The sequence below is a fragment of the Neoarius graeffei genome, chromosome 10 (genome assembly GCF_027579695.1).
Source record: "Neoarius graeffei isolate fNeoGra1 chromosome 10, fNeoGra1.pri, whole genome shotgun sequence".
NCBI classification, from domain to species: Eukaryota; Metazoa; Chordata; class Actinopteri; order Siluriformes; family Ariidae; genus Neoarius; species Neoarius graeffei.
Genome location: NC_083578.1, coordinates 79,462,166 through 79,485,695, shown reverse-complemented (window position 1 = coordinate 79,485,695; position 23,530 = coordinate 79,462,166). Strand labels below are relative to the sequence as shown.

Here is a 23,530-nt window from a genome sequence, read left to right as displayed (position 1 = left end):
TGCCATTCTGTGGTTCACTTTTCACCACTATTTCACCTCACACCTCATCCTGTCTCTCACAGCTCAGCTATCAATGACAAAACTCAAGAGAAAGTCGCCATCAAGAAGCTTCACAGGCCCTTCCAGTCGGAGATCTTTGCGAAGAGGGCGTACCGGGAGCTCAGGCTGCTGAAACACATGAAGCATGAAAATGTAAGTCTTGGACTGTACCCATGCTTTCATTGGCCATGGAGTTGAAAGTACTTTGACAAGGTTATTGCTTTAATATTATCTGATTGATTAAAATCTTACACTTGCACTGTGTCCTCCAGTATTTGGTCATAATGAGTTCTCTTTGAAAAGTGTCAAGGGCAGGTGGCACAGTGGTGAGTGATTAGCAGTGGTTCTGGGTTCAAACCTGCTGGTCAACTGGAGCCTTGATATGTGGAGTTTGCATGTTCTTCCCATACCTGCCATAATCTGGGCTTCCTCCAGAGTAGGTCAACTGGTTACTCTAAATTGTCCGTAGGTGTGAATGTGATTGTGAATGGTTGTTTGTCTCTCTGGGTCAGCACTGTGGTAGACTGGCGATCTGTCCAGGGTTTATCCCGCCTCTTGCCCAATATCGATTGGGATTGGCTGATAAGCTTCCCACTCTTACACTCATCATGATAAGTCGTATAGACAATGGATGGATGGATGTGTCAAGAGCAAAAATAAACAATTCAAAAGTTCAGTTGACCTAATATCTGTGGTCGAATATAATTTTTGGGAGACATGCTTATATTTAAAGTCCAAGTGTGCGCAATTAAAAAAAAAAAAAACACTATTGAAATAACACTGAGAACTATTTAGTATTATTTTATAGATTTGTACTATTTCATAGAGTAACATAATGCTAACCAGTGGCAATAGTACGTGACAAACAATAACATGCAATGAAAAAATACACTGAAAAAAATTGTGTGAACTTGTTATAAAAGTGTTTTGTTGTCAATGCAACCATTTTGGTGCAATTGACAATATGTTAGCTATGTGTTATATGAGCAACACAGGATGATATCACCAGCGCAACGTTTATATTATTATAAAAATACGAGTGTTTTACTGGGAAATACGCCATTCGTATTTTTCATTTGAGCTACATCCAGAACATGGAGAGCCAAAACCGTGACATAAACCTCTATATGTTATTCGTGGGGAAATTGATGAATTATTTTGATAAATTTGGGTACTTTTTGTTTGTGAATGTGTCTATATAATAAAAAGAAAATCACACGTTGGCTTGAAAATATGAAGTTTATCTTCTCGTGTTGAAAAACTTTGTATTTTTCATGCAAAATACATCACGGATCTGAATGACATTTAAATAATATTGGCTGGCGTTGAGTGGTATATCAGATATATTCCATTCAGCTAGCATCATACTGAACGAGTCGAAGACAAGTACCTGAATGGAATAGATATGATAGACCATGAAAAAAAGCCAGCCAATATTATTATTATTATTATTATTATTATTATTATAATACAACCCCCGATTCCAAAAAAGTTGGGACAAAGTACAAATTGTAAATAAAAATGGAATGCAATAATTTACAAATCTCAAAAACTGATATTGTGTTCACAGTAGAACATAGACAACATATCAAATGTTGAAAGTGAGACATTTTGAAATTTCATGACAGCAACACATCTCAAAAAAGTTGGGACAGGGGCAATAAGAGGCTGGAAAAGTTAAAGGTACAAAAAAGGAACAGCTGGAGGACCAAATTGCAACTCATTAGGTCAATTGGCAATAGGTCATTAACATGACTGGATATAAAAAGAGCATCTTGGAGTGGCAGCGGCTCTCAGAAGTAAAGATGGGAAGAGGATCACCAATCCCCCTAATTCTGCACCGACAAATAGTGGAGCAATATCAGAAAGGACTTCGACAGTGTAAAATTGCAGAGAGTTTGAACATATCATCATCTACAGTGCATAATATCATCAAAAGACTCAGAGAATCTGGAAGAATCTCTGTGCGTAAGGGTCAAGGCCGGAAAGCCATACTGGGTGCCCGTGATCTTCGGGCCCTTAGACGGCACTGCATCACATACAGGCATGCTTCTGTATTGGAAATCACAAAATGGGCTCAGGAATATTTCCAGAGAACATTATCTGTGAACATAATTCACTGTGCCATCCGCCGTTGCCAGCTAAAACTCTATAGTTCAAAGAAGAAGCCGTATCTAAACATGATCCAGAAGCGCAGACGTCTTCTCTGGGCCAAGGCTCATTTAAAATGGACTGTGGCAAAGTGGAAAACTGTTCTGTGGTCAGACGAATCAAAATTTGAAGTTCTTTATGGAAATCAGGGACGCCATGTCATTCGGACTAAAGAGGAGAAGGACGACCCAAGTTGTTATCAGCGCTCAGTTCAGAAGCCTGCATCTCTGATGGTATGGGGTTGCATTATGCCGCTTTTCCACTACCAACGCGGCTGAGTCGGGCTGAGCCGTGCCGTGCTGTGTTGGGCTGAGTCGAGCTGAGTGGGGCTGTTGGAGTTGCATTTCGACTACAACCGTGCTGAACCGTGCTGGCTGGAAGTGGGTGGACACATTGGGTGGAGTTAGCGAAAGTGGGTGGACGTCACGTGATGTCGTTAGGCGGCGCAAACAGTGACATCAGTGATCTTTTAAGCGGTAGTCTCACAACCCGGAGAATAAACAATAAACATGGAGGACATGGTGTCGTTACTGTTGCTGGTCTTGGTGCTGTGGCTTGTTGTCGCCGACAACGCCAACAGATACTGGCAAGAGCGTATAGATGAGGCGAGGCGCATAAGGCTTCATAATTCTCGTAATTCTCCTTCTTCCGGGTTTACGGTGTTTACAGATCCCAGCGTGCTCGTGGGGCGTGTGTGGACATGTGAGGACACTCCTCCTCACCAATCAGTGCACAGGGGAGTGTCTGCTCACGCCCCTAGCCCCACTCGGCTCGGTTTGGCTCGCTTCAGCCCCACTCCAAAACCGTGCGAGTTTTGGGTGCTAAGCAGGGCTGAAGCGAGCTGAGTCGTGCTGTTCTTAGATAGTCGAAACATGAGCCATGTCGGGCTGAAGTGAGCTGAAGTGAGCTGAAAAAGGGTAGTGGAAAAGGGCCATTAGTGCGTGTGGCATGGGCAGCTTGCACATCTGGAAAGACACCATCAATGCTGAAAGGTATATCCAGGTTCTAGAGCAACATATGCTCCCATCCAGACGACGTCTCTTTCAGGGAAGACCTTGCATTTTCCAACATGACAATGCCAAACCACATACTGCATCAATTACAGCATCATGGCTGTGTAGAAGAAGGGTCCGGGTACTGAACTGGCCAGCCTGCAGTCCAGATCTTTCACCCATAGAAAACATTTGGCGCATCATAAAACGGAAGATACGACAAAAAAGACCTAAGACAGTTGAGCAACTAGAATCCTACATTAGACAAGAATGGGTTAACATTCCTATCCCTAAACTTGAGCAACTTGTCTCCTCAGTCCCCAGACGTTTACAGACTGTTGTAAAGAGAAAAGGGGATGTCTCACAGTGGTAAACATGGCCTTGTCCCAACTTTTTTGAGATGTGTTGTTGTCATGAAATTTAAAATCACCTAATTTTTCTCTTTAAATGATACATTTTCTCAGTTTAAACATTTGATATGTCATCTATGTTCTATTCTGAATAAAATATGGAATTTTGAAACTTCCACATCATTGCATTCCGTTTTTATTTACAATTTGTTCTTTGTCCCATCTTTTTTGGAATCGGGGTTGTACATACACATTCCTTTCGGGTGTTCAAGGCGTCTTTCTCTTTCAACATTCAAAACCTTCCGTATTTAATGAAGCAAACCTGGTGGCCATGTTTGTTTACAAATTGTCCCATTCGCTCGCTCGTGCGGAAGTTTTACATCTCCGATGTGTAACGTCATGTTGTCTTGACAACCGTGCAATATCGTAAACCATATTCAACGCTCATTCTCCGTTGGGTAGAGTGACGTAATGCACGTCGGATAAGTCAAGTCAAGTTTATTTGTATAGCGCTTTTAACAATAAGCATTGTCGCAAAGCAGCTTTACAGAATTTGAACGACTTAAAACATGAGCTAATTTTATCCCTAATCTATCCCCAATGAGCAAGCCTGTGGCGACGGTGGCAAGGAAAAACTCCTTCAGATGACATGAAGAAACCTCGAGAGGAACCAGACTCAAAAGGGAACCCATCCTCATTTGGGCAACGACAACATGACTATAACATTAACAGTTTTAACATGAAGTCAGTTTCGTTGATGTTATAAACTCTTCATTGATGGAAACTTGAGTGCAAAACTGTTCATGACAACTGCAGTCCTAAAGTTAGCAAGTCAACTGTAGTCCTCAGCCATAAAAGCATTACTGTAAGTGTCCAGAGCGTCTTCCAAGTGTGACTTTCAACTGTCCACATGGGGCCGTCCTCCACAGGAGCGATGTGATGAGACTCCAACCAGACACAGGGTACCAGGATGGATCAGGCAGGTCCGAGGAGCAGAAGAGGTCAGCATCTCGATCCCAGGACCGACATGTAACTCAGAGGGACAGATTTTGGGGGGATGACACAGGTTGTTAGGTATGCCCAATGTCACCTGAATAAGTAGGAACAGTATACATATTCCACTGAGTACAAGCAGGGACTCTGGCAACTAACTATGACAGCATAACTAAAAGGGGAGAGCCAGAAGGTAACACAGGCATGAGGGAGCTCTGGGACATAAAGCAGCCACCCATTACACCATCAACAAACTCGAGTGAGCAAGCGAGTGGGGGACTGACAGCATCCATACATCCCAGTTTACCAAACCACTCTATGCCTGAGGACCCTCCAGATCTACACCTTTACCTCATAAACACCATTAACAGATATGTTTTCAGCCTAGACTTAAACACTGAGACTGTGTCTGATTCCCGAACATTACTTGGAAAGTTGTTCCATAATTGTGGGGCTTTGTAAGAAAAGGCTCTGCCTCCTGATGTAGCCTTCACTATACGAGGTACCAGCAGATAGCCTGCACCTTTTGATCTAAGTAGGTGTGGCGGGTCATATTGTTAGCAATATGCTAACAATATTGCATGCTATTGAACCAAATGAATGAAACCCGTTAGAAGGGAATAGAACACATTTTTATTCCATCAAAAAAGTGTCCCGTATGTACAATAATTCCTGATATTTCACTCCGATGATGTCACTCCCAGTGTTTTTCCGCTGACTAGACGCACGTTGTCAAAAAGTTAATTCTTTTGATTAACTTTGTTTGTTTGTTTGTTTGTTTGTAAAGAACATTATATGGACGTGTGAAGATATGAAGTTTATCTTCTCATGTTAAAAATATATCATTTGTTCACTTCACTCACTCGTGATATATCCATACACCACTTGAAGATAAACTTCATATCTTCACTCATTGGGGCGGCACGGTGGTGTAGTGGTTAGCGCTGTTGCCTCACAGCAAGAAGGTCCAGGTTCGAGCCCCATGGCCAGCGAGGGCCTTTCTGTGTGGAGTTTGCATGTTCTCCCCATGTCCGCGTGGGTTTCCTCCGGGTGCTCGGGTTTCCCCCACAGTCCAAAGACATGCAGGTTAGGTTAACTGGTGACTCTAAATTGACCGTAGGTGTGAGTGTGAATGGTTGTCTGTGTCTATGTGTCAGCCCTGTGATGACCTGGCGACTTGTCCAGGGTGTACCCCGCCTTTCGCCCGTAGTCAGCTGGGATAGGCTCCAGCTTGCCTGCGACCCTGTAGAACAGGATAAAGCGGCTAGAGATAATGAGATGAGATGGTGACTCTAGTTTTCTAGTTGTAACAGAATGTAAGAAACAAAGCACGATTTTGTTGTGGTTGACAAATTTCCAGCATTGGGCCTCAATATGAACATCAGAATTGACGAACAGGCTTTATAGTGTGACGTAATCAATGAACAGCAATGTGGCGTCCTGGATTCCCTCCAGCACCCCAACGAAAAGTCTAGCATTTCACATCAGATTATTTTTTGTATTTTCTCACCTATCTTGACAACTCCTACAACTTGTTCCTTGATATCATTAATCGAAAACTTATTAACCCTCCACTTGATGACATGCAAGAATGTGAACAACGATTGCTCGGGGTCAAACTTGTCGTGTTATCAGTCGCCTGACCAAGACACAACAAGAAGGAAGAATTTATGGCACTCTGATACCTCTGCCTAATCTGACACAGTGACCATTGTGAAAGAAATATTGTGTCATCTGATTCCGGGATGGGCAGACCTGAAACTCTTAACTGAAACTTTTAGTGACTTAATTTTCTGGCTGAAATCATCTTATTTGGGTGTATAATGAACTGAAAATGTACAAGATTGACATTTTCATTTTATAACGAGACCTTCAGTGACAACGTAGCTCATTCCTGCCCCGTCTAGTCCAGAAGGAACGATCTAAAGTGGGCCACCTTGCGCAATAAATGCCTTAAGGTATATACAAGCTATATATAGAAGTGATACACACCCTAGGAATACCAACCTATTTGCCAGAAAGAATCTAAAACGGTGAGAAATTGACCGAGAAGAAGTGATTTTTGTTGAACTGCTCATTAAGGCTTAATTAGTCCATAACTTCATTAATAATTGTAATTAAGCAAATCTGGGTAGAAGGTATATGCACCCTAGGTCCCCCTACCTTCATGCCAGAAAGAATCAAAATCGGTGAAGAATTGAGGGAGAAGAAGCGATTTGTGTGGAAACTGCTTGTTAGGGCTTAATTACTGCATATCTTCATTATTAATTGCAATTATGCAAATTTGGGTGGAAGCTGTATGCACCCCAGGCAGACCTACCTTCCTGCCAAAAAGAATAAAAATCGGTGAAGAATTGAAAGAGAAGAAGTGATTTTTGTGAAATGTGGAGGACGCCGGCTGGACGATGGACAACACATGATGACATAAGCTCATCGCCTGTCGACCGGATGAGCTAATAAATAAACGTCCAGCTATCATCCGTAACCGCTTATCCTGTGCAGGGTCACGGGCAAGCTGGAGCCTGTCCCAGCCAGTGATGGGAATAACGGCGTTAGAAATAAACGGCGTTACTAACGGCGTTACTTTTTTTAGTAACGAGTAATCTAACTAATTACTTTTTACATGGTTATAACGCCGTTCCCGTTACTTACAATAAAATGCTCTGCGTTACTTTATTAAAGCTGTTTTCATGTGGCACGCTGCTCGTTCAGCCTTTCTTTACTCTGCTTTAGTGTGGGGCGGGGAGATGCGAGACAACGGCATAGTCAGCCAGTCAGAGTAGATTTGGACAACATACGTAGGTAGGCTCCGCCTACTGCACTACTGCGAACTCTTTTTCAATCAGAAGACACCGCGATGGCGAGCGGTCAGCCCAACACTGCGTTTTCAAATTGGAAATACAGCCATTACTTTTCATTACTTGAAATAAAAGGCAAAAATGTCTACGTGCAATGCACATTATGTCGAGGAACAAAGCGTTTGTCCTCGTCAGTGGCCAGTAATTAGTAACAATTTTAATAACTACAAAATACAGTGCTCAGTGTAAATGAGTACACCCCCTTTGAAAAGTAACATTTTAAACAATATCTCAATGAACACAAACAATTTCCAAAATGTTGACAAGACAAAGTTTAATATAACATCTGTTTAACTTATAACGGGAAAGTAAGGTTAATAATATAAACTTAGATTACAAATTAGGGTGGTGCAAAAATGAGTACACCCCACAACAAAAACTACTACATCTAGTACTTTGTATGGCCTCCATGATTTTTAATGACAGCACCAAGTCTTCTAGGCATGGCATGAACAAGTTGGCGACATTTTGCAACATCAATCTCTTTCCATTCTTCAACAATGACCTCTTTTAGTGACTGGATGCTGGATGGAGAGTGATGCTCAACTTCTCTCTTCAGAATTCCCCATAGGTGTTTGATTGGGTTCAGATCAGGAGACATACTTGGCCACTGAATCACTTTCACCCTGTTCTTCTTCAGAAATCCAACAGTGGCCTTAGATGTGTGTTTAGGATCATTGTCATGTTGGAAAAGTGCACGACGACCAAGGGCACGGAGTGATGGTAGCATCTTCTCTTTCAGTGTAGAGCAATACATCTGTGAATTCATGATGCCATCAATGAAATGCAGCTCCCCGACACCAGCAGCACTCATGCAGCCCCACATAAGGACACTGCCACCACCATGTTTCACTGTAGGCACCATGCATTTTTCTTTGTATTCCTCACCTTGGCGACAGCATACAGTTTTGAAGCCATCAGTTCCAAAAACATTTATCTTGGTCTCATCACTCCAGAGTATAGAGTCCCAGTAGTCTTCATCTTTGTCAGCATGGGCCCTGGCAAACTCTAGGCGGGCTTTTTTGTGCCTGGGCTTTAGGAGATGCTTCTTTCGTGGACAGCATCCATGCATGCCATTCCTCTGCAGTGTACGCCATATTGTGTCACGGGAAATAGTCACCCCAGTTTGACTTTCTACTTCTTTAGATAACTGCAGTGAACTTGCATGCCGATTTTCTTCAACCCTTCTCATCAGAAGACGCTCCTGTTGAGGTGTTAACTTCCGTGGATGACCTGGACGTCTCTGTGAGATGGTTGCAGTTCCATCTTTCTTACATTTTTGTACCACTTTTGCTACAGTATTCTGACTGATAAGTAAAGCTTTGCTGATCTTCTTGTAGCCTTTACCTTTGTGGTGTAAAGAAATTATTTTCTTTGGGGAATTCTGAAGAGACAAGTTGAGCATCACTCTCCATCCAGCATCCAGTCACTAAAAGAGGTCATTGTTGAAGAATGGAAAAAGATTGATGTTGCAAAATGTCGCCAACTTGTTCATTCCATGCCTAGAAGACTTGGTGCTGTCATTAAAAATCATGGAGGCCATACAAAGTACTAGATGTAGTAGTTTTTGTTGTGGGGTGTACTCATTTTTGCACCACCCTAATTTGAATAAAACCGAAAAATGTGTACTCTAAGTTTATATTATTAACCTTACTTTCCTGTTATAAGTTAAACAGATGTTATATTAAACTTTGTCTTTTCAACATTTTGGAAATTGTTTGTGTTCATTGAGATATTGTTTAAAATGTTACTTTTCAAAGGGGGTGTACTCATTTACGCTGAGCACTGTATATTAAATTTGATAGATGTCTTATCTCACATTGTCCCACAAAAATATTAATATAGTGTAGATAACGTTACTAACTGGTTCTGTTAAGTGTCCATTTCGGTCATTAAACACATTTAACATTCACTTTTATTATGATTACACTAATTGAATTTTTTTTTTTGGGGGGGGGGGACACAAAATGTAACGGAATAATTACTTTCTCTGGTAATTAGTTACTTTTATGACAAAGTAACTCCGTTACTAACTCCGTTACTTTTTGGGAAAAGTAACTAGCAACTAATTACTTTTTGAAAGTAACGTGCCCAACACTGGTCCCAGCTGACCAGAGGCGGGGTACACCCTGGACAGGTCACCAGATCATCATAGGGCTGACACATAGAGACAAACAACCATTCACAGTCAATTTAGAGCCATCAATTAACCACGCAGAAAGGCCCCCGTCAGCCCCTGGGCTCAAACCCAGAACCTTCTTGCTATGAGGCGACAGTGCTAACCACTACACCACCGTGCCACTCTTAATAACCAACGTTTTCATTGAAATCCACTGACTATGTTTACATGCACGTCCAAATCGAGCTGCTGTTGGTAATCGAGCAAAGGGTCCCAGCAGGGGTGCCAGAGAAATCCAATCCTACATGCACAAGTGAAATCGGGCTATTGTGCAAGGTGCATTGTGCACCCGAGCCACATGTGGCGCTACACGCCCCATCGTGTTGGTACACTTCCGGTTGTCGTCATAAAGAAGAGCTATAGTGTTGCCAGATACCGCTGACGTATTCCAGCCCAAAACGTGCAAATCCGCTAAAATGCACTTAAACCCCCCAATCTGGCAACACTGGCAGTTCCGTGTTCAAGCTGTTAGGCTTGCTCTAACAGACTATAGCTACAAACTGTCCGGCGCAGACCACTGTTTTGTAAGACAACTTATTTTGCACAATAATATTTTTCTAAAGTCCATTTTTTGCTTACAAAAAAATATTTTTTTTTGCTTACAATTTAACTTATGTCTTAATAAACACACAAAAAGTTCAGTTGTTTTGTTTTTATTGACATTCTTCAGATGTTGGACATCTATACACACACACAAATGCAATGACTTGTTTATGTACACAATTCACAGCTATGCAACAGCTGTACAGATGTATTTGGTGATACAGTAAGTGAGCTAAATTTTAACAGTGCAAACAATGCCACAAAAAGAAAAGATTCATGCCGTTGTCATGATTCGTTGTCATGCCGACCGAGGCTGTTGTGTTTCCCGCTTGTGGTCTCGTCACTCGTCACTTCCGGAAGCAGCTCGACAACTAGCTCGATAGGGTATACATGCACAAAATAGTTCGGCAGAAATCGCATAAACTAGGTCGTGTAGCTCGATTCCGAGAAATCAAGTTCGGTTCAATTTCAGCCGAATTAAGGTGTATACATGGCATTTTGAACTTCGATTTCAGTCGAGCAACGGCAGAAATTCGATTCTCTCTATGTGCATGTAAACGTAGTGACTGTTTAATTCAAAATGGTGTTTTCTTTCTTATCAAGTGTAAAGGAACCAGATTAAACCAGAGATGTTCAACTTATTGCTTTCAGTCACGTTGCTTGTGTTCAGGCAGATCCCTACCTGGCTATAAATCTGTAATGGTATGAGAATGTGCTACGACAAGCCCTGTCAGGGTTACAGACGCAGTTCAACTTCAATAAAATGCATTCGTTTTGAGACGTTTCAGTGATCATATCATTGTCATTAATAGCTGTGTCAGTTCCGTCTGGTATGTACAGAATACTTAAGAGAGGTATAATCACAGCAAAAAAAAATGCAAATACAAACAATATGGTATGATTATGCAACACAATGTTTTCTTTCTTCATCGGAATTTCCCTCTTCTCATTTCCTGCCTGATCCAGGTGATTGGACTGTTGGATGTGTTTACCCCCGCTACGCGCCTGGAATCCTTTCAGGACTTGTGAGTGAAATTATTTCCTGTATGTTCTTTCATCACATCTTCTTATCCATCATCATGAGCTCAGCAGACTATAACCATCGGCTTTGTAAATCAGATGTGAGCTCATTTATCTGGGGAATTGTATTCAGTTTATTCTACTTTATACCTCAGAGCTGTTCAATTCCCTAATAGAGCAGGTGTTGATTAATTTTTCATGCTTTGACAGTAATTCATAAAAGGTTTATTATATGAATGCGCTCGTTATTGTTTCATGCATTATTGTTTCTATAGTAACCGCTAAGTCAGACTTGTACGGCAGACGCTCCACATCATGTAAAAGTAATACTGAACAGGTTGAAACTGTTATTTAACTACAGTGGTGCTTGAAAGTTTGTGAACCCTTTAGAATTGTCTATATTTCTGCATAAATATGACCTAAAACATCATCAGATTTTCACACAAGTCCTAAAAGTAGATAAAGAGAACCCAGTTAAACAAATGAGACAAAAATATTATACTTGGTCATTTATTTATTGAGGAAAATGATCCAATATTACATATCTGTGAGTGGCAAAAGTATGTGAACCTTTGCTTTCAGTATCTGGTGTGACCCCCTTGTGCAGCAATAACTGCAACTAAATGTTTCCGGTAACTGTTGATCAGTCCTGCACACCGGCTTGGAGGAATTTTAGCCCATTCCACGGTACAGAACAGCTTCAGCTCTGGGATGTTGGTGGGTTTCCTCACATGAACTGCTCGCTTCAGGTCCTTCCACAACATTTCGATTGGATTAAGGTCAGGACTTTGACTTGGCCATTCCAAAACATTAACTTTATTCTTCTTTAACCGTTCTTTGGTAGAACGACTTGTGTGCTTAGGGTCATTGTCTTACTGCATGACCCACCTTCTCTTGAGATTCAGTTCATGGACAGATGTCCTGACATTTTCCTTTAGATTTCGCTGGTATAATTCAGAATTCATTGTTTCAGCGATGATGGCAAGCTGTCCTGGCCCAGATGCAGCAAAACAGGCCCAAAGCATGATACTACCACCACTATGTTTTGCAGATGGGATAAGGTTCTTATGCTGAAATGTAGTGTTTTTCTTTTCTCCAAACATAACGCTTCTCATTTAAACCAAAAAGTTCTATTTTGGTCTCATCCATCCACAAAACATTTTTCCAATAGCCTTCTGGCTTGTCCATGTGATCTTTAGCAAACTGCAGACGAGCAGCAATGTTCTTTTTGGAAAGCAGTGGCTTTCTCCTTGCAACCCTGTCATGCACACCATTGTTGCTCAGTGTTCTCCTGATGGTGGACTCATGAACATTAACATTAGCCAATGTGAGAGAGGCCTTCAGTTGCTTAGAAGTTACCTTGGAGTCCTTTGTGACCTTGCCAACTATTACACACCTTGCTCTTGGAGTGATCTTTGTGGTCGGCCACTCCTGGGGAGAGTAACAATGGTCTTGAATTTCCTCCATTTGTACACAATCTGTCTGACTGTGGATTGGTGGAGTCCAAACTAGGGCTGCGCGGTATACACGGTATGACGGTAGAAAATATATAAATTTGGCCACGGTAGAGATTTGTGCCCTGCCGTCATACCATCGATGACGTCATCGCACCTGCCTCTGTGTGAAAATGGCCACAAGCACAGGAGCGGCGGAGAAGGAGGAGCTAGTCAAAAAAAAAAAAACGGTGCTACATCCGTGATTTGGACGTGGTTCGGGTTTAAAAAGTCGGATGTTGAGCAGAAAAATGTCATCTGCAAAGTGTGTGGAGTAACTGTGACCGCCAACAAAGGTAACACGAGCAATTTATTTCACCATTTGAAATCAAAACATGTGCTCGAGTATGCAGAGAGCCAGAGGCTGCGCTCAGCTCAAACACCGGCTCAGTCTACGGACACGGGAGGAAAGAAAAAAGTTTCCCCCGCGACCCAACAACAGACCTCCATTGCGCAAGCCTTTTCCAAGAGTATTCCTTATGACAGAAAGAGCACGCGGTGGAATGACATAACAAGAGCCATCACAACACACTTGTGCAAAGACATGGTCCCTTTCCAAACAGTGGAGCGCAGCGGGTTTAAACACATGATTAAAATTGTATTTAATTGTATTTAGAATTGTATTTTTGTGTTCTTTAAGATGTGGAAAATTTGTTTGGTAACTTTTGCACTATTTTGGATTAGAGAAGAAAACCTTATTGTTGGCAACCAAAGTTCAGTGTTTGTGTTTGCAGCTTGATTGTAATTTGAAATATGAAACCAAAATGTTCAGTGACAGTTTCTGCACAAGAGAACAAAAGCCTGTTCTGTCTGTGTACTTGAAGTAGCGTTATTAGAATATCTACAGTTAGGTCCATAAATATTTGGACAGAGACAACATTTTTTTTTCTAATTTTGGTTCTGTACATTACCACAATGAATTTTGAACAAAACAGTTCAGATGCAGTTGAAGTTCAGACTTTCAGCTTTAATTCAGTGGGTTGAACAAAATGATTGCATAAAAATGTGAGGAACTAAAGCATTTTTTAAACACAATCCCTTCATTTCAGGGGCTCAAAAGTAATTGGACAAATTAAATAATTGTAAATAAAATTCTCATTTCTAATACTTGGTTGAAAACCCTTTGTTGGCAATGACTGCTTGAAGTCTTGAACTCATGGACATCACCAGACGCTGTGTTTCCTCCTTTTTAATGCTCTGCCAGGCCTTTACTGCAGCGGTTTTCAGTTGCTGTTTGTTTGTGGGCCTTTCTGTCTGAAGTTTAGTCTTTAACAAGTGAAATGCATGCTCAATTGGGTTCAGATCAGGTGACTGACTTGGCCATTCAAGAATATTCCACTTCTTTGCTTTAATAAACTCCTGGGTTGCTTTGGCTTTATGTTTTGGGTCATTGTTCATCTGTATTATGAAACACCGACCAATCAGTTTGGCTGCATTTGGCTGGATTTGAGCACACAGTATGTCTCTGAATACCTCAGAATTAATCCGGCTGCTTCTGTCCTGTGTCACATCATCAATAAACACTAGTGACCCAGTGCCACTGGCAGCCATGCATGCCCAAGCCATCACACTGCCTCTGCCATGTTTTACAGATGATGTAGTATGCTCTGGATCATGAGCCTTCGCCATACTTTTTTCTTTCCATCATTCTGGTAGAGGTTGATCTTGGTTTCATCTGTCCAAAGAATGTTCTTCTAGAACTGTGCTGGCTTTTTTAGATGTTTTTTATCAAAGTCCAATCTAGCCTTTTTATTCTTGAGGCTTATGAGTGGCTTGCACTGTGCAGTGAACCCTCTGTATTTACTTTCATGCAGTCTTCTCTTTATGGTAGATTTGGATATTGATACGCCTACCTCGTGGAGAGTGTTGTTCACTTGGTTGGCTGTTGTGAAGGGGTTTCTCTTCACCATGGAAATTATTCTGCGATCATCCACCACTGTTGTCTTCTGTGGGCGTCCAGGTCTTTTTGCATTGATGAGTTCACCAGTGCTTTCTTTCTTTCTCAGGATGTACCAAACTGTAGATTTTGCCACTCCTAATATTGTAGCAATTTCTCGGATGGGTTTTTTCTGTTTTCGCAGCTTAAGGATGGCTTGTTTTCACCTGCATGGAGAGTTCCTTTGACCGCATGTTTTCTTCACAGCAAAATCTTCCAAATGCAAGCACCACACCTCAAATCAACTCCAGGCCTTTTATCTGCTTAATTGAGAATGACATAACGAAGGAATTGCCCACACCTGCCCATGAAATAGCCTTTGAGTCAATTTTACAATGACTTTTGGTCCCTTTAAAAACAGGGTGGCACATGTTGAGGAGCTGAAACTCCTAAACCCTTCATCCAATTTTAATGTGGATACCCTCAAATGAAAGCTGAAAGTCTGGACTTTATGTCCATTATATAACTATAACTTGAATATGTTTCAGTAAACAGGTAAAAAAAGAAAATTTGTCTCAGTGTCCAAATATATATGGACCTAACTGTGTTTATTTTTTGTGTTCTTTAAGATGTGGAAAATTTAATGTTTGGTGTCTTTTGCACTATTTTGGATTACAGAACCTTTTCACTGTTTTTGCCATTTGCCTGATAGAAAACCTCTCTTACTTGAAGTACTGTTTATAATATCCCCTTTTATTTTTGTACGAATTTTGTATTTCTGAGGCGCTATCCTTACTTCTGTTGTTCTTCTGCACAATAAATGCTAAAAAAAATTACATTACATCTTTTGCTTTTTTGTTGTTTAAATCAATTTAGCTTTGCTAAGGGACTACAAAACCCATTCAGAAACACTTCCATTATAAGTTCTACACCGCGACATTTATACCGCGATATATACCGTTACTGTGAAGAGATTCAATTTATACCGTGATATGAATTTTGGATCATACCGCCCAGCCCTAGTCCAAACTCTTTAGAGATGGTTTTGTAACCTTTTCCAGCCTGATTAGCATCAACAATGCTTTTTCTGAGGTCCTCAGAAATCTCCTTTGTTCCAAGTATCCAACTGAAAAATCCTACCTCTCCTCCTTCCAAAGCCAGTTCTCCAAAACACATGAACACGCACTGCCTGACTACTGCAGGAGGAGTAGAGAGTTTTGGTAGGGGAGCTTGCTAGTTTTAGCAATATGTCTGCCTAGCCTTGTGAAAGAATCTGGTCGTGGACAGGTAGACAGGCAGGTAGGGTTTTTACAACCATGCAACTGCCACAGCTGACAGATTTTTTTTTTTTTTTGTATTGTCAGAACATTTGCTTTATTCATTGCTGTTGGGATGTAATGAGAATTTCAAGAAATATAACAAAAATGCTTATAAAATCACCTACCCTCCCAGAGGAAAGGAAATTTTAAAATGAAATCTCTTCTCTTTCTCAATTGTTTCTCCTAGACAATAATGAGATCATAGTGATATTAAAATGAGATTATTGCTTTTGTCTCCTGCTTCTCAGATTTGTCTCTGGAGCAAAAGAGTTAAGTTATCTCATTGTAGACTCCCTTTAATCTACAAATGAGTTCTCAACAATGTTTTAAATAATGCTCAGTGTTGACCAATTTATACATCTCATACTTTACTCAGGCTGATCCACTAGAGAGCTCTCTCTGTAAACTCCCACAATTCTCATTTCAGATCTATTTGATGAGTCTCAGATTAGGCTCCGTCAGTTTTGTAAAAGAGGTCTCTACACAATCTTGAACCATTCTCATTCTAGTCATCTCAGTTTAGTCCTTTTTTGATTTACAAAAGAGATCTCAACAAAGGCTTAAACAATACTCAGATTAGAGGTCTGCGCGGGACAGAATTTTCAGTCCCGCTCCCGCATTGTGCAGTCCCGCCCGCTCCCGCAAAGAATTATGATTTTCAGTCCCGCTCCTGCCCGCGCCTGCCATATTTTGTCCCGCTCCCGCCCGCAAATCCTGCATGATGCAGACGTTCGCGTTATTTCTCATGAAAGTTGAAATTAGTCAACTAATAAAATAGTCTTAATTGTGGCTCAGTTGACTAAGGCGCCATACCATAAATCCGGGGACCCGGGTTCGAGTCCGACCCGAGGTAATTTCCCGATCCCTCCCTGTCTCTCTCTCCAGCTCATTTCCTGTCTCTACACTGTCCTATCCAATAAAGGTGAAAAAAGCCCCCCCCCCCCCCCCCCCCCCCAAAAAAAAAAACCCTAATATCTCTTTTGTGACTCCTACTTGTCTCATTGCTATGTCTCATCTTTTGCTTCTTTTATTTCTCCTAAGGCAAAATTAGGAGAAAGAACTGTGACAAAAGTAATACTTAAGACTTTTTTTCATTTATTATGGCTTACTGCTTCCTGTTTATAGTGTTTTTTTTTAATGTTGAAATGTTTCAGTTCATTATTTTTAAGCCATTTTAGGTCGACAGCATTTCTTTACGTCTGCACAGTACTGCGTATCTGACTGGGCTGAACTGATGATGGATACAATATATGAAAACAATGGCTGTGTCTCAAATCACGTACCTGTCTACCATTCATGTATAGAAACATTAACATTATTCAGTCCAGAAACATTAACATAAATGTGACAGAAATAACATTTCTGCAGTCTTCTGTAAACATATTACCACCCTAATAATAAGTTTATTATTTTATTTTCCAAGAACCGTGCATTGTGAAATGCTTTATTTCTCTTGTACTATGCAATTTGCCAACAATTACTATATTTTTATTAATTAAAGAATGGCACGTCATACTTTTTTATCATTCATAGTTACTTTTAATGGTGTTCAACGACCATGTGACACCAGCCCCATGACATACATTAGGTTATTATTTTATCCACATTCATTGGAGATGAGCAATCACGTGCTCTACTCTGCTCTACTACTAGGCTATCAGCTCATATACCGTGAGTAGAGAAAAACAAAATGGCGGAGCATATTGCTGAACCAACCGAGGACGAAATAAAAAGTCTACTTGAAAACAAAACCTCAAATAATACAAAAAAAATCAACAAAATATGGAATGAAAGTATTTGATGATAAGAACGTATCTTTTTTATTTTTCAAGAATTATCTCTCATTATCTCTAGCCGCTTTATCCTTCTACAGGGTCGCAGGCAAGCTGGAGCCTATCCCAGCTGACTACGGGCGAAAGGCGGGGTACACCCTGGACAAGTCGCCAGGTCATCACAGGGCTGACACATAGACACAGACAACCATTCACACTCACATTTCACATCTACGGTCAATTTAGAGTCACCAGTTAACCTAACCTGCATGTCTTTGGACTGTGGGGGAAACCGGAGCACCCGGAGGAAACCCACGCGGACACGGGGAGAACATGCAAACTCCGCACAGAAAGGCCCTCGCCGGCCACGGGGCTCGAACCCAGGACCTTCTTGCTGTGAGGCGACAGTGCTAACCACTACACCACCATGCCGCCCTCAAGAATTATTATTATTATTATTATTATCGCATTTTTCACAAATTGCTCCTGCCATTTCACCGGTTTGTTTACATTCTTCATCTTCATTTTTTTTTAGACTGGTTTAAAAGCTCAAAGAAGTTTGAAAATTACAGAACTGAAATGTCCAAGGAAGAATTAAATAAACATCTAAAGTTATTCTATAGCTCGGCACGACAGCAAGACGGCACTTTCTACAAAAAAACAACACTCAAGTCAATTCGTGCAGCCATCGATAGGTTTTTAAGAAGTCCGCCTGAGCAGAAATGATTTTGTCGGACGTTTTGTATAAAGTTTTTACTTATTGAATTTGCAAAAAGTAAAAATAAAAATGCTCTGTTTTTCATAATCCAGTGAATGTGGATATAATAAAACAATTATTCCAATCAATCTCGTCGTACATGGCTATCATATATAATTGTCACATTGCTGTGGTATAAAGGAATAATACATTTCAGGACATGCTGTTGTTGTTGTAAAATAATCAATTTCTGCATCACACCATACCATTGTTTTGTTGATTATTTTCCTCAAACAGCACACACTATCATCTTTTATTCCTTACATGGTAACTGGGTGGAGTCAGTGGTCTGTTGGATGGTGACACTGAAATATTGGTGCAACACTGATTAAATAAAACGAATACATTTTCTGTTTTAGCTACCTGGTGATGCCGTACATGTACACAGATCTGTCCAAGGTGCGGGGTCTACTCTCTGAAGACCGTGTGCAGTTCCTGGTCTACCAGATGCTCTGTGGACTAAAGGTAAAAAAAAATTTAAAAAATAATAATCTCTTTTAGAAAGAAGTACAGTTAACCAAGTTAGTTGTGTCATCACTTTCTGCCTGAAGACAAAAGTGACCGACATTTTCTGTTCATCTGTTCTGGAAAGTTAAATGATGCGTCATAAGAAGAAACTTGGCAGGATGTTCTGTCATGTCTGTCTCCTCCAACACCTACTGCATATATTATTAGAATGTAAATGTTGTAGTTTTAAAGGAGAACTGAAGGAAAAAAAATTATCAAAATTCTATTTATCTCATTTTATTAACTATAGGAATGCATTTCTGATCGCTATTTTGTCGCTGCTATAGTAAGTTACGAGTGTTTGAAATATGCTATGTACAACCCCGATTCCAAAAAAGTTGGGACAAAGTGCAAATTGTAAATAAAAATGGAATGCAATGATGTGGAAGTTTCAAAATTCCATATTTTATTCAGAATAGAACATAGATGACATATCAAATGTTTAAACTGAGAAAATGTATCATTTAAAGAGAAAAAATTAGGTGATTTTAAATTTCATGACAACAACACATCTCAAAAAAGTTGGGACAAGGCCATGTTTACCACTGTGAAACATCCCCTTTTCTCTTTACAACAGTCTGTAAACGTCTGGGGACTGAGGAGACAAGCTGCTCAAGTTTAGGGATAGGAATGTTAACCCATTCTTGTCTAATGTAGGATTCTAGTTGCTCAACTGTCTTGGGTCTTTTTTGTCGTATCTTCTGTTTTATGATGCGCCAAATGTTTTCTATGGATGAAAGATCTGGACTGCAGGCTGGCCAGTTCAGTACCCGGACCCTTCTTCTACGCAGCCTTGATGCTGTAATTGATGCAGTATGTGGTTTGGCATTGTCATGTTGGAAAATGCAAGGTCTTCCCTGAAAGAGACGTTGTCTGGATGGGAGCATATGTTGCTCTAGAACCTGGATATACCTTTCAGCATTGATGGTGTCTTTCCAGATGTGTAAGCTGCCCATGCCACACGCACTAATGCAACCCCATACCATCAGAGATGCAGGCTTCTGAACTCAGCGCTGATAACAACTTGGGTCGTCCTTCTCCTCTTTAGTCCGAATGACACGGCGTCCCTGATTTCCATAAAGAACTTCAAATTTTGATTCGTCTGACCACAGAACAGTTTTCCACTTTGCCACAGTCCATTTTAAATGAGCCTTGGCCCAGAGAAGACGTCTGCGCTTCTGGATCATGTTTAGATACGGCTTCTTCTTTGAACCATAGAGTTTTAGCTGGCAACGGCGGATGGCACGGTGAATTGTGTTCACAGATAATGTTCTCTGGAAATATTCCTGAGCCCATTTTGTGATTTCCAATACAGAAGCATGCCTGTATGTGATGCAGTGCCGTCTAAGGGCCCGAAGATCACGGGCACCCAGTATGGTTTTCCGGCCTTGACCCTTACGCACAGAGATTCTTCCAGGTTCTCTGAATCTTTTGATGATATTATGCACTGTAGATGATGATACGTTCAAACTCTTTGCAATTTTACACTGTCGAACTCCTTTCTGATATTGCTCCACTATTTGTCGGCGCAGAATTAGGGGGATTGGTGATCCTCTTCCCATCTTTACTTCTGAGAGCCGCTGCCACTCCAAGATGCTCTTTTTATACCCAGTCATGTTAATGACCTATTGCCAATTGACCTAATGAGTTGCAATTTGGTCCTCCAGCTGTTCCTTTTTTGTACCTTTTAACTTTTCCAGCCTCTTATTGTCCCTGTCCCAACTTTTTTGAGATGTGTTGCTGTCATGAAATTTCAAATGAGCCAATATTTGGCATGAAATTTCAAAATGTCTCACTTTCAACATTTGATATGTTGTCTATGTTCTATTGTGAATACAATATCAGTTTTTGAGATTTGTAAATTGCATTCTGTTTTTATTTACAATTTGTACTTTGTCCCAACTTTTTGGAATTGGGGTTGTAATATATCAGCCCATATGTCAAAGCAATGGCCATAAACGAGATTCGTTGAGACCTGTGCGAGACATCGTAGGACAGAAGTAAAACGTACAACGGAAATCAAAGTGACCGACCCTGTGTCTGAAATCGCTCACTCGTTCACTACTCCCTACTCCTTATATAGGGAATTACTATATAGAGGACTATATAGTGAGCTCATTGGTAAAATGAAAAAACACTTTCGGACACTAGTCCGTCGCGCTGGTATTTACGTCATTACTGTCGCACAATTAAAACGTGCCAGATCAGTCGGCTGGTGGGTTTTCAAAATAATAAATACAGGCATGTGTTTTTGTGATAAATCTGTATTATACTGAGCGCATTTCCCACATTAATCAATACAAAGTGCCTGCATCTTTCAGTTCTTTTAAATCAAGGCTGAATACTTTCTTCTTTGCCGCTGCCTTTTATTAAATCAAATTTGAGACTTTAAATTTGATTTCTTTCAGCGCGACCGCAATACATGATGAGATATATTGCTTTGGTTAGTGACTGTCGGTTGTACACTACTTTTCGTGATGCATTGTGGGATACTTTGAGTGCACTATATAGGGTGTAAACAATCCTCACTAAGGTTTCGGACAGCACTACAAAATGGTGTCCTCACTATATAGTGCCCTATATCGTGAGTAGGGAGCGATTTCGGACACGGCAACATCTGCCAACATTGTCAAAAGACGCGCGCGCCCTCTTTCGAATGCTGATGTAATCAGGCTGGAAGTTTTGTTTGTTTTGATAGCAATCAGAAAAGTTTGAAAAAAGTAGGCAGTAATCGTCATTTAAACTCGTTTTTGTGCAATATTTCATTTGGAAAACAGTTTTCAAAATGGCGGCACTGACACCTGGCTGACACTTCACGTTTCAAAGTCTCGCACAAGTCTCGTGAAGATCGCGTGGATAAGCGACGCCTGCTGTGGATCAAACGAACTAAATTCAACATGGCTAAAAACCGAATAGTCTCATCTCATCTCATTATCTCAAGCCGCTTTATCCTGTTCTACAGGGTCGCAGGCAAGCTGGAGCCTATCCCAGCTGACTACGGGCGAAAGGCGGGGTACACCCTGGACAAGTCGCCAGGTCATCACAGGGCTCCGAATAGTCTGATTAGTATAATATTTAATTGCAATTCGTTGCCAATACGAATCACGATATAAGGTTACTAAAACCGAAAACGTAATTGAATAACACTTTAATTAAGAAATAAAGCAAGTTTAAAAATGACTTCGGTTTTCCTGTAAGTTTGTCATATTGTTGGGTATTTGGGACAGTTATTGACAGAATTCAGCCCAGTGTCATATTTTAAATAAGGAAGAAAACACTTGGGTGTATGTTATGGGAAAATATTAAACACTGGTGTGGTATGAAGCTGAGTTACTGTTACCAGCTTAAAGTTGATTATTTGGCAACAATAGCATGTCCCAAACTCTTTTAATCTTCTTATGGCACTGCAACTTGACAATGATTGATTGTTTTTTTTTATTTATCAAAGAATGACATGTCATAATTTTTTATCCATTTATATTTATTATTACCTCCACCGACTTTGTTGGGACCACGAGCTGGCCTAGTGGTTTAGCGTGTCCGCCTCTCGACCGGGAGATCATGAGTTCTACTCGCGGTCAGGTTGTACCAAAGACCATCGTAAAAATGGTACCTACTACTGTCTGGCAAGACACGCTGCAATACAGATGCGAGTGGGGAGTCAAACTCTTGCGGTTACCAGAGGACCAGCCCCCCACTGTAACCCTAGCTGTAGAATAGGCGCGAAGCAGAGGGCTTTAGAAGCGGAGCTCGGCACCATCCAATATGCCTTAAAGCTAGATGGCCTTTCAATTTCATAAAATCGGTGAAATTTAGTTTCCTCTGAAATTTGGTCATTGTGATATACAGTGGCGCTTGAAAGTTTGTGAACCCTTTAGAATTTTCTGTATTTCTGCATAAACATGACCTAAAACATCATCAGATTTTCATACAAGTCCTAAAAGTAGATAAAGAGAACCCAGTTAAACAAATGAGACAATATCATACTTGGTCATTTATTTATCAAGGAAAATGATCCAATATTACATATCTGTGAATGGCAAAAGTATGTGAACCTCTAGGATTAGCAGTTAATTTGAAGGTGAAATTAGAGTCAGGTGTTTTCAATCAATGGGATGACAATCAGGTGTGAGTGGGCACCCTGTTTTATTTAAAGCACAGGGATCTAACAAAGTCTGATCTTCACAACACATGTTTGTGGAAGTGTATCATGGCACGAACAAAGGAGATTTCTGAGGACCTCAGAAAAAGAGTTGTTGATGCTCATCAGGCTGGAAAAGGTTACAAAACCATCACTAAAGAGTTTGGACTCCACCAATCCACAGTCAGACAGATTGTGTACAAATGGAGGAAATTCAAGACCATTGTTACCCTCCCCAGGAGTGGCCGACCAACAAAGATCACTCCAAGAGCAAGGCGTGTAATAGTCGGCGAGGTCACAAAGGACCCCAGGGTAACTTCTAAGCAACTGAAGGCCTCTCTCATACTGGCTAATGTTAATGTTCATTAGTCCACCATCAGGAGAACACTGAACAACAATAGTGTGCATGGCAGGATTGCAAGGAAAAAGCCACTGCTCTCCAAAAAGAACATTGCTGCTTGTCTGCAGTTTGCTAAAGATCATGTGGACAAGCCAGAAGGCTATTGGAAAAATGTTTTGTGGAAAGATGAGACCAAAATA

General features: G+C 40.8%; 1 protein-coding gene across 2 annotated transcripts in view; it reads left to right on the top strand.

Moving 5' to 3' along the window:
• Positions 1–23,530, top strand: part of mapk13 (mitogen-activated protein kinase 13) — a 64,042-nt gene that overhangs the window by 8,977 nt on the left and 31,535 nt on the right. For both annotated transcript variants that reach the window (XM_060932377.1, XM_060932376.1), the window contains exons 2-4: positions 63–192; positions 11,072–11,130; positions 18,702–18,807. In XM_060932377.1, the coding sequence (XP_060788360.1) occupies positions 63–192; positions 11,072–11,130; positions 18,702–18,807 (295 nt within the window). The remainder of the gene's footprint in view (positions 1–62; positions 193–11,071; positions 11,131–18,701; positions 18,808–23,530) is intronic.